This window comes from Patagioenas fasciata, chromosome 8, assembly GCF_037038585.1.
Source record: "Patagioenas fasciata isolate bPatFas1 chromosome 8, bPatFas1.hap1, whole genome shotgun sequence".
In the NCBI taxonomy this organism is placed as follows: Eukaryota; Metazoa; Chordata; class Aves; order Columbiformes; family Columbidae; genus Patagioenas; species Patagioenas fasciata.
The window spans coordinates 33,975,516-33,987,997 of NC_092527.1; the positions used below are offsets into that span (position 1 = coordinate 33,975,516).

General features: G+C 38.4%; 1 protein-coding gene across 5 annotated transcripts in view; it reads right to left on the reverse strand.

Annotated features, from left to right (window-relative positions):
- The window catches only part of NRAP (nebulin related anchoring protein), a 57,248-nt gene that overhangs the window by 1,349 nt on the left and 43,417 nt on the right, over window positions 1-12,482 (reverse strand). For all 5 annotated transcript variants that reach the window (XM_065842881.2, XM_071812161.1, XM_065842883.2 and 2 more), the window contains 11 exons: window positions 11,378-11,575; window positions 10,169-10,273; window positions 9,016-9,114; window positions 8,129-8,233; window positions 7,664-7,771; window positions 5,690-6,001; window positions 3,935-4,039; window positions 3,158-3,256; window positions 2,942-3,046; window positions 1,266-1,373; window positions 231-542 (listed from right to left, as the gene is read on the reverse strand). In XM_065842881.2, the coding sequence (XP_065698953.1) occupies window positions 231-542; window positions 1,266-1,373; window positions 2,942-3,046; window positions 3,158-3,256; window positions 3,935-4,039; window positions 5,690-6,001; window positions 7,664-7,771; window positions 8,129-8,233; window positions 9,016-9,114; window positions 10,169-10,273; window positions 11,378-11,575 (1,656 nt within the window). The remainder of the gene's footprint in view (window positions 1-230; window positions 543-1,265; window positions 1,374-2,941; window positions 3,047-3,157; window positions 3,257-3,934; window positions 4,040-5,689; window positions 6,002-7,663; window positions 7,772-8,128; window positions 8,234-9,015; window positions 9,115-10,168; window positions 10,274-11,377; window positions 11,576-12,482) is intronic.

The following is a 12,482-nucleotide window of genomic DNA, read 5'->3' on the forward strand; positions in this document are numbered from 1 at the left end:
ACACCAGCATGTATTATTTTGTTTGACTCTAATCAAGCGGCATGCCCTGGATATTCAAGACAGGACATATAAAGAGCAACAGGGTTGATAATAAAAAAATTGTTCTTTTTCAGCAAAGACACTGTGGTTCTTTCAGGAAAGTGATTTTGTTGATACAGAAGGTCTGCAAAGAACATTGCCAAAGAGAGCTCCTAGCACCTGGAAGGACAGTGTTGCTCAGCTATACTTACATCACTCTGCAGCTTGTAGGCCTGCTTTGCATGTTTCACATTGAGCTGCTCAGGATCCCAAGTGTACTGGTGCAAAGGCTGCCTGTAGTTAACATTGCTTGCAAGCTGCTGGCTTCTCTTAGCATGGAGGAATCCCGGCTGGTTGAGGTGAGTCCGGAACTGTGCCCTGTTTTGGGTATATCCACTCCTGTATTCATTGTCACTCTGGAGTTTCCCCACTCTGAGGACATGCCTGATTTTGGGATCATCATCTGCACTGAGGCATCCAATCTGCTGGCCTCTGTCTCTCAGGAAGGCTTCTCTGTATTTGTACTGTAGGAAGTGCGGAAGAAAATCTCATTTTCACATTCAGGTTGCCTTCAAATTCTGTTATGATATAACTTACTTATTCTCTGCCAGCTATCAATAATGCTTCCTGTAGTGTACAAAGACCAAGGGTTCGTTTGATATCAAACGACAGGGTGTTTCAAAAGATGGACCCAATTTCAAAGCAAATCCTGGTCAAATTGCATCCATCTTTTTGAAACACCCTATATATCTCCTAATGTAACAAGAACACTTTAGGAGAATGCCCTGTGTGCTAATTTTCAAAGGAGTGGAAAGACTTAGGGAGCCCAAAATATTAATTTCTTTAAAACAGAGTTCCTCTTATTGTTGCACTCTTGGGCCCACCCAATACACAGCTCAAGCAATGAAGCTCCTCCATCTTCAGCTTTCTTGCCAACCATGGTTTTCTGTGTTCAAAGGTGACTCACTTTATTCTAGACTATGATGTAGCTATTCATAGCTTAGTACCTATTTTGTTTAACTAAACTACATCGTAATCTGCCGCCTTCCAAGAACAACTCCTTGTAGTAAAGCAGAGCAGCAGGGTATTGGACATCATTATTAATGGAAGGCTTTAGTTGTAAATCTTTGCACTGGGTCACCAATTTTCCAAAACAGAACAAGGTTCACTTACATAAGAATTCACCCATTTTTATAGGGTGGGGTGGCATGGGAAGAGGGTTGGGAAGTGTTTGAAACAATTCTTACATCACTAGCGATCTCTCTTGAAGCCTTTGCTGTCTGGAATGGGATGGCGTCAATCCTAAAATCATAGCCAGATGCCCTTGTCTGTTCCCAAGATGTTTTATACAATTTCTGTGTTGAAAAGAAAAGAACAAAACAGTCATTTCCCCCTGCAGTTTCTTAAATGCAGTTTCATAACTGCAATAATAAATGTTTTATCCTACTGGGCTTATTTGTATCAAGAGTCATCAGTACCATCTCCAAGGTTTTGATCCAGTTCCATAGCACTTCAACTTCTTTTCTATTCACCATAATGATAAAATGCCTCATCTGAAAAGTGTCACCAGGGTTTCCTTTTGTACTTGAATGTGGTTGGTTTTGATGTGATTTAATTTCTATTAGAAACTGTGATGCATCAGTCACATCAATATTGCATTGATATTGCCCTTATTCTCTCTTTTGATGCATCCATTTGCAGTGTCTTGGGTTTCGTGGCATCATAATTTCACTACCAGTTATTTCAAGCCTTTCAAATGATCCCTGTCTCTATCCCCAGCCACATGTGGCTTCATTAACTCATATGGAATAACAGCCGGTTCTAACATACTTAATGTGACTTTGAGGATGTGAAATACATTTACATCCTGAACAAAAATCACTCTAGATTTGGTTCTTCTTCCATTAGTAGCTTTCTTAAAACAGTTACCAGTCTGCAGGTCCTGCTACACAGCTATGGTATCTTAGCTGACACTTTTGGCTATCTATCTCTTTCCAATTTTATTCCTTTGCTTTCTGTAAGACTTTGATTCACCCCTTCTGGGGTTTGTAACCATATGAAAACAAGCACGAAATCAATTTCATATTTCAAAAGATTGTCTTCTGTTTTACTGGCGAACCTAGTGCTAAGTGATGTTTAATTAGAAGGTAAACTGAGATGTCAGAAACCCTGCAAGACAGCTGGGGTAGAAGCAATGCAAGCACTACTGTACATCCTGCTAACAGGTCTAGGTCTGATTTTTCATTTGTGTGCAATCACTCCTTTGCCTTTTTACCTTTTCCTGTGTCACTTCAAAGAATATAAATCTTAGTTGGTTGTTTCACCTATCACCAAACAAGCAACTCAAAGCTTCTTACAAACTAAGGTCACTCTGACCCTACAGTTAAGGACAACAGCTATTTAATCAGGGAAGAGTACATCATTAGGAATAGACTCAGTGCCTCTGTCTGGGATAATGGGGAAACAAAATCCCTTTAAACTAATTCCACTTGCTGATTCAGTTGCATCCAGGTTGATGAACTGTACCTAAGAGATCAGTTCAACACAGTGTTGCACCTTTATGAAGGTAGATTATATAGTCAAGGAAAGAGGATTCCCCCTTCTCCTCACCCAAATACAAGTAAAAATACTTAAACTTGTAATTAACTGTACCTATACTGAAGGATTGAAATCCTTAATAGCTTCCTGCCCTAGAAAGTAGAACCAAATCTCAAAAAAAAAAAGTAAACAACAGACTTTTTTTGATCCCTCCAGCACAAACCTAGCAACATGTTGGCTGTCCACAGCCTCTGAATTTTACAGATTTTGTCTGGCCCGAGAGCCTGGCTTCTACAGCTACATGAAAGTTTTTAATTCCCAAGCAAGTTTGTTTTCCTTGATGACAGTTACCAAGTCAACTCCCCAAAGTAAAAGGCTTACTTACATCACTGATGAGAAATGCATTCTGGCGTGCTCGGATAAAATCCGGATGATCAGGAGGCAAGGTGTACCTGTGTCTGGCTTCGGAGTCTCCAGCCTTGTACAGTCTCTGTGGAGTTGAAAATTATGGTACTGATACTGGAAGCAATGTTGAGATCAGTTCTTTTATGCATTATAGTACAACGAAAGTTAATGTTACTTATAGTAAAACGAAACCTACGTCACTGCACCGGAGGTAGCTGTTTTTAGCATGAATCAAATCTGGAGAGTCAACCACGGCAGTGAACTTCAAACTTTCTGGCTTCTGACGGTATTTTATCTGAGATGGGGAGAGATAGAACAAAAATGAATGATAAAAACCCCACAGGATGTTTCTGTTAATGATATATCACAATTTGAAGAGTGTGATAACTACAGTAAAACATAAAAAACACCCTCCGCGGTATTAAAAACATACTATTCTGCTTAAGTCTCCATTGCTTTTTCAGCTAGGGAACAGGGATGCTGCTGCATCATTGCTGCAGTGCCCAGGCACCAAACTTCTGGGTTTCTGTGTGTGCAAGAAGGACTTCCCACTGAAAATTCACATGCAAAAAGCTTTCAAAAACTACACTTTTGACAGCTCATAATTTTTCTCCATTAATGCATGATATTGAGCAAGGAAATGCCCCTTCAGTGTGGTTGTCAATGTTGTATCTTTCTATATCACTTCCATAACCACCTGCTTAGAATTTCATAATGGAGTTTACTGCATTTATTTATTGCTACATGTTTTGTTTATGCTCTTGTGTTTCATTTGGAATGGAAAATATTCAGCAGGTGTCACACAGTGGACTTGCATCTCCCATACTGCTTCTTGGTAACTTACACCTTGTATAAACAGGCTCCCACATCAAAAGGAAATGATAAGCTACATTCGTAAGTGTCATGTAACGAGGAGCCTTGATGGTAAACAATTCCTGCAGACGTGCTACTCCATGAAAGATTTATCAGTTACCTCGCTGATGAGCTCTCCAGCCTTTTTCACACTTTCTATCTGCGGAGATCTCAGAGCCATCCAGCCAACTCCTTTCATGAAGTTCAGGTCTGATTTATAGCGATGCTGTTAAAAATGAAAATCTTTAGCTATCAGTTTTATATCCACAGCTATTAAGGTTTTTTAAAAAGAGTCCCTGATTCATATTAACATTTTGAGGTTTTTCATTTGCCATGCACATATCACATCGTAAAGCCAAACTGTTTGCATTTGTTCATTCCACTAGGAATTAAATAATGTATCATATGCAAGTTACAAGAGAAGGCCCCACGAGTGAATTAGTATGACTCAGAGCAGTAAGTAATAACCTGTTTGTACTGGGTGTAAAAGAACCCCTTTTGAAATAATTTTCTGAGGTGAGTTCAAGTCAGGAATACTAATTATTTTATCTGGTGCACGCTTCTTCATTAACCCCATTTCTAGGAGGACACATTACTCCTTCTTTATTCACATTAAAGGCTTGCTCTGCCTCCTAATCCAGTAAAGAAAACAAGGCAGACCCAATAAAAAGTGAAAGCCAGTAAATAGCCCAAATCCCAACAATTCTGACTTCTCCTTCAGAGTGACAGTGGCTCTGTGACTTTAATCCAATCATTCATTTTTTCAGGGCCTTTTTTTTTTCCCCTATATGCAAAAGGGCATAACAGCCAGGTAGCACAAGCTACTAGATAGTGAGGGTAGCAATAAAACCACTTTCATAGTTTCTCAGGATTCTTAACCTGCGGGGTCTAAAGGTAAAAAGCCGAGTGTTGAGGTTCTCACTCATCTCCTACCCTGTCCCTTTGTAGGTAAGCTCCAAAGTGCATGCTGTTAGGGTCTAAGGACTAAGTTCCTGGAAATGTCACTCTCCCATCATGTGAGCCACCACCTCACATCAGTAAATAGTAAAAAATCCTGCCTTCCTGGATCTACCTACCTGTATGCCCTTACAGGTTAGCCCTTACAGAAGAAGGCAGGAATGGGAGTAGGAAAGGCAAAGAACTGCATCTAGCAACAGCTCCTATACCATCCCAAGAATATCCCCAGAACGTTCTGGCAATAAAGAGTACACCTGGGATACCAGGTAGCAAGTACATTGAGTAAAAAAGGAAGATACAAGCTCTCTAGTGCTATGATTGCCACTGACTTTCATAGCTGGAATATGTGTTAATCTCTGCTCATCAGATCTGACTGAATCCAACAAACGTCCCATTGCTACGTCTCGCAATAAACTCCTGAGCTCAGTAGATAATCAGCTCTCTGAAGACCTATAAAGAGGTAGTATAACTTCCTGAACAAACTTTTTCACTTCCCTGCTGAATGATTCAGTCTCTTCTTTCACAAAACAAAAAACATCCAAACGGGGCTTCCTGCTACAGAGCAGGTAATGACACTTCACCATAAACTATCAAAATACAGCTGCCTACACCCATGCAGCTTCTATGCATGTGCTCAACAACTATGTCGATTTGAAAGCACATAAAGACGATTGTGAATATCCCTCAGCTCTAGAATAAATAACATGGATCACAGTGATTTTCTGTCAGATACAACACGAGAACCTCCAATTCACATATATTCCATATGTGAGAAGCAATCAGATATCTCGCTGCTACCTAACCTTATAAATGCACTTTCGAAAAACACTGCCCAATGTCAATATACAATTTGTGCCAATCACTCAAAGCTTTGTTATTGCTAAATTCAATTTGCTGCTAACAGAAGGCAAGTCCTTACCTCACTCTGTAACATGTGGGCTCTTTTGGCCCACTTCATCTTCAAGTCTTCTGGGAGTGCTGTAAATTCATGGAGTATCTTTCTGTAATCTTGATCACTTGCTAAGGCCTGGGCTTTCCTGGCATGGACAAGATTCACCATGTCCATTGGCAGATGGTACTGAGACCACACTTCTTGCGATCCCTTCTTATATGCCTGTTCACTCTGCAATTTGGCAGCATGCACACAATGCAGCAACCTGGTGTCATCCAAAACACTTCTGGCCCCAATGTGCCTTCCTCTCTCCATCACAAAGTTGTGTTTATATTGGTACTATAAAATAATAAAAGGATAAAAGTGAAAAAGTGCAAAATTTAGACTGGCTATTCTAGCTAACTAACTTAGGAAAAGTCACTGGAGCACCTATGTCTTCTGTAAAAACAGCCAAGGTATGCAGGACTAGAAAATAATTGAATCTCTCATTGCTCTCAAATTTAAATACCACAGTAGTTGCAACGTTAAAGTTAAGTGCATCTCAATATTTTCTCTGAAAATTTCCAAAGCATTGATCATGTTTAACCTCAGATCATGTACTTGTATTATCTCTCACAAAATTTTATTCCTATCACTAGGAATTAGAACATAAGAGAAACAAACAAAAGACACAAGAAAAAAAAAATCTATACAAGAGACAAACATCATGCACTCTGTAGCCTTCAGATTTGCAAATGCCACCCAGCTATTTTAAAGAGTAAATTCAGTTTTCCTGGATCAATAACTATATTGATAAGCCTAAGATGGTGGTCTGAGCACAAGAATAAGCACCAGCAACCCCTCATTCTCATTTTAGCTGGGACTATGACTCTCCCTATGATCTTGCATTTATCCTCTCTCTGAAATAGTGATGATGATGATGATAATGATTATTTATACAGCATCAACAAGGTGCTTGGAACTTTAAAGGGAAGGCCTGGGCCCTGAAGAGATCATAATGTAGTTGAAATGGGATAATAACACTTATCTACCACACAAGAGACTTGTGGGGATTAAATTACAGTAGCTAATGTTTATAAAGTGCTTCCAAGATGAAGGGCCAAATTCAGATCTGTTGTAAGTGGATGTAATTCTATTATGGACTTGTACCCTTTAGAGCAGATCTGAAGCTATAACCAAAAGCACTCTGCAAAATATGGTTAAGTATATATTATAAATTACAGCTAGAGATAGTCACTTCATAAAACAAATACACATGAAATATATTCATATTTTATCACATTAGAGATAAAATATGCAACTAAATGTTGGCACAATAAATACTTTTTTACTAAATTTAGCTTAATTGTCAGTTTTTCCTAGAATTTATTTAATTTCTTGTGAGAAAGGGATGAACGTGGGCTTTCTGAGAAATGGATACCACCATGTCTGAGTGTTTTGTAAACAACAATCCAAACAAAAGGATAATTTTAAATATAAGAAGATTTGTTTCCTCTGTTTCAGAAATTAAGGGGACACATATGTACAGGAGGATCCACTGATTTTCACTCCCTAGCCAGACAGGCAGGTCCTGATTTTCAGAGATACAAAGAACATTCAGCTTCTTCTGACTTCTTTTCAATTCAGGGCACTAAGCACTTCCAAAAATCAGCTCAAAGCAAGGTGGACAGAATTAGTGGGCACTTTCTAATATGAGGAGCTGAAAGTCTGGAAAGGAAGAGAATCCTCTGATTTGCCTGTCTGCAAATACTGAAATTCACCAGCTATTTCCCACTGGAAGATGTTTAACAGAGCTTGGTTCCCGATTAGCAGTGATTCTTCCTCTTCTTTTTTTTTTTTTAATTCACACAAAGAACCTCATTCATAAGTAATATATTCTGTCTCACACTTGTCTCACATGGTTATGGAGTTGCTTTAATTCAGTAAAACCTGCTTTAGACATTGTATTACATGAAGTTAACAGAAATTAGGCAAGAAGGAAGGTTGAATCATTCAACTCACATCACTGGCAATTTCTCTGGAGGCCCTGGCAGTCTGGAACGGGAGTGCTTCCATTGTCAGCTTGTAGCCTTGAGCACGTAGATTATGCCAAGATTCTCTGTATTTTGCCTAAAGTAGGAAAGGCACATGTAGATTGCTGGTTTACTTTTAAATGCACAAAGGAACAAACAAAGGAACCCTCTTTCATTTGTTATTCTGCGTTACAGTCTCATTCTTCATAATCAAAGGATTTTTTAAAATTATCTTTGGGAAAGCCTACTAACTCAGACAGAACATGCCTCGTTTTTTATGTAGATCTAATTCACTCACAACCGTATATATGTTAATGGAGATAAATATCATTGTAATCAAATCAAGGAAAGCATAAATAAATCTTAAGAATCCTCTACTTATCCATCTTCCTTGCCACTGCACAATTCATCCTTCATCCCAAATAAGTATAAGAAATAGAGAAAAAAATCTTACATCACTGAGGTTGGCTGCATTTATTCTTGCCCGTGTAAACTCGGGCAGACCCAGCGTTGGTGTATAGTGATGCTGAATGTCCTCTCCCGCAGCTTTATATAGACGCTGGGAAAGAGATCAACAAGACAATTGCAATTAACCTTCTCTATTGTTTCAATAATGTAACGGCAGTACTTAAGCTGTTCATGCTTATGACAACTATAGTCAGCCAGCACAAAAAAACAGCTAAGAATATATCATTGCAATTGCAATTGCATGAGGTTTCTTTGTGGGCATAAAAAACTTTTACATTAATTTTTATACATAAATCATGATGCCAACTCACTACATTCTTAGTCTTGCGTTGTTATGTTCCCAGCAGGCTAAGAGTAGACCTAAGAACATTAAGGGCATCATGAATGTGTGTTAAATAAAAGGGCAGGTGTTTCTGGTTAGACCAGCCATATTTTCTAGCTTAGATATTTCCTCCTGTTATTAAAGATGATTTTGATAATTTTCTATGGGTTTTGTCTTATTTTTTTAAAATCAGAAAAGTGATTCTTTGTTTTGGAGCCCTCTAAAGTGGACCATACTATGCAAATGAGCTCCCTCAAGAACACCTCACAGACTCGATCTTTTTGAGGCTCTGTTTCACATAAAAAGCTGATAACTGGACTCTTTTGTATGGGTATTATTTAAGCATTTAAAAGCAATCGAATTGAAAATTATATTAAATGTTTGGAAATACTAAAATGTGATCTAACTGTGAAAAACCACGTATCAGTGATGCTTGCTTTCTCTTTGATGCATTTTGCCTTCAGAACAGGGTTGTCTCTTTTCCACTTCTCCATCCCGAGCTTGCCGCATTTTGAAAAGCGTATTTTCTGATTCCCGTTAGGAGAGCCTACCTCATTAGCAATCATATTGCTGAATTTTGCATGAAGGAGGCCAGGAGAGTCTGTCACCGATGTGTACTTGAAGGAATGTGGCTGCTGACGATATTTACTCTGAGTTCACACACAAAGAAAAATGAACAGAATCATTAAATTGTCTTGTCAGACAAGGGACTTTTTCCAATACCAGTGGTCTAGTAGTGCTGCTTGTGCTTAAAACTCTACTTTGCAAAGGGTATGTGTCTATTGACCATTCGACTAATTTACTTTTTGCTACTCTGAATTTAGTTTAATCAAGACTCATGGGGGAAATTAAAATAGGAATTAGGTGGGGAAAAAAAAAAAAAGTACTGCCATGCTGAATTCATTCCATCTTCGGTGTCATTAACCCTGGCTAGTGGAATTACAGCAAAGGCAACCCAATCCAGACAGAAGGTGCTGCAAAAGCCTGCTGTATTTTTTTGTGAGAAAAATGAGATTCCACCTGGCCTGCGGTCCTGCATCAGAACTGTGAACAAAATAACTGCAAGATCACTGCAAGCAGGTTTTCATTCACGAGAGCACAATGAGGAAGAGTACTCTTTTTTTCTTAATTTCACATCTATGTCAATATGAGCAATAGATTTGAAACTATCTGTGTGATTATGGGCAATAGATTTGAAACTAGGAGCGACTGTAAGAAGTGAACATGACAGAGGAAATAAAAATCCAGTTAGAGAGGGGGAAAAACAATACCACACAAAAGTGGCAAGCAAAAAAACAGACAAAGACTGTGAAGCAGGAGCAGAGCTGAGAACAGTGTAATGTATTGGGCACTCTGCAGATCAATTTAATTTTGGAGAAACACTACAAGGTACTTATACGAGATAGGCATAGCCTTATTTTTAGTTGAAAACAATCATTTAGAACCTAAAATAAATAACATAAAATACAACCTCCTGGGTCTGAAACACAGGAGAAATGATTGCCAAAAACAGCTAGCAAAGTCTGCAAAACCTTCAGCTCCATCAGGTTCATCCATTTGAAGTTAGGATCTGAATGGAATGATCAAACACAAGGGGAGGAAGCCCAGCATTAACCAGTGAGTCACTTTGTCAGCCCAGTTTAATGGAAAGACATCTGGTAAACTCTTGTTTGTAGTGGAGAAATCAAACCCCTCTTTTGTTACCTCACTGATGAGTTCAGAAGCTTTCTTCCTTCCTTCAATCTCTAGGGCCCCTGGAGTAATACATCCAACCCCTCGCATAAAGTTCATGTCAGACCGGTATAAATTCTAAGGAAAACCAAGCAGAAGTGATTACAAGTCTGCATTTGAGACACCCTATATGTACTCATCCAAAAATACACAATAACGGTATTCAAATAAATCTATTAAAATTAGTATCTACCACAGAGACCTCATATACAGTACCTCACATCATTATGTTTATGTGTGTGTTCATGTACAAACAGCCCTGACCAATCTACAGTACAGATGCAAGATTCCAGGGAGCACTAAGTCTCATGGACACCAAATGATACTTGGACTCCTAACTTCCATTTGCAACCTTGTAAAAACATTTCCTAGATACACGACTTTTCTTCACATATAATACAAAAATCACAGATAGATATTAATTTGGAAACATATATAAAATATATATAGCTTAGAAAAGTGTCTGTAAATATTTTAAAATATAAGTCTGTAACTTTTTAACTGGCAGCTGATTTTCACACTTGCTTCAACACAGTTTGCCACCTTTAAGACTTCTGGTTGAAAGAGGTTGGGGCCAGACATGTTTTTAAGGTACAGCCCCTCCAGCAGTTTCTGGAAGCAATGTAATCTCTTAAAACTCCTTTGCTTAAGGCTCTGCCTACAGACACGTCCTAATCTTCAATTCGTAAGGCATTATCCAGTTACTTTTACTCAAGTTTAACGTAGGCAGCTAAACTCATAATTCCTAGAATTTCAGTGTTTATGTCATGGGCCAGAGTTTAAAAGTCTCTTATAAATCAGATTTTTAACAAACTTCTTGTGGAAGTAGACATGAATTTCACCCAGGTGCAAAACAACTCAAATACCAGTTGATAAACAGTCTGGATGATTAGCAAGATCTTAAAAGGAGTATTTCACTAACAGTGCCATCATCCTCGTTTGCAAACACTTCTCTGCCCAATCATCAAAGACTAGTTATCTTTTGGTGTAGGGTGCTCACACATGTTGTACAACTGCCCAATAAGATAAATGTCTCATTCCTGAATATAATCAAGGGGGGAAGAGACATTGTTTATCCCTCAGCTGCTGCTCAAATACATATGGTCAGCTGTCATGATTTGGGACAGAACGATCTTGCATCAGACCCAACAGAGAAACATTGCTGGGACGTTTTGCAGTTACCTCACTCTGTAGTTTGTACGCGTTCTTGGCACAGCGCAATCTCACATCATCAGTCAAAGAAGTGTACTGGTGGAGCAGCTGTCTGTATTCTTGTTCACTGACCAAAGACTGGGCTCTCCTGGCATGTACCAGGTTTATCATATCCAGTGGCAGGTGGAAGTGAGTCTTTGTTTCCTCAAAACCTTGCTTGTATTTCACCTATCAAATTAAAAACAGATCACACAGATATCACAACATGGTAATAAGAATTCAGGTTTTGATCAGAAGAGACATTCTCCATATTTCTTCCAGTTTCCAGTATAAATTCTTCTTTTTAAAAGTAAGTTCCCTAACTTGTTTAACTATACTGTGAATGATCAATACTTATAAGATGTGTCAGTCTATTCTTCATCAAAATAGTAGCCATCTACATTACATCCAATTAAGCTGAGATACTATTTATAATTTTTATTTTGGTTAAAACTGGATATGTTGAATCTATAAAATCATCAAACTGATTAATGAATTCTTAATTCATTGCATTTCTAGAAAGCACGGCAAAAAGGAGAAGCTATGTCCTGAGGAGAAAATGCAAAAAGCTGCATTTATATTAGAATTAGTACAAATCCTCACTCAAAATATTTGTTAGTCTTGATTAATTTGGCCAGTTTCCCTTCATAGTTTTAAATGTTATTTTCAGTGTTGGACTTTTTTTTTGTTTTCACCGTTTGTCTCTGTCTGGGAAAAGAAAGCCATGGAAATCTTCAGATTGTTTTTTGTATAATATTTTCCTATCAGATCATGCAGATTTGAGATGTTCCGGTTGTTCATCCAGGTAATGAACATCCAGAGTTACTGATGATCATCAAACTGGCTTAGAGTAACCTGATGGATGAATTCTTCAGACCCTTACTGTTACCTGTATGTCCAAGCCCACCATCACACAAGGAAGAAACCCAGTAAAAGCCCAGCACTCACTGAAACCCATGAACACTCTCCCAGCTATATCCACAACCAGGCTCACTAGGGAGAGTTTTGGTAAGAAGATAAATAGTTCTTAGATTACTTCTGTGCTTAAATTCAGAGAAATATTTGACTGCATTCTGGATCAAGCCACAGTGTTCAA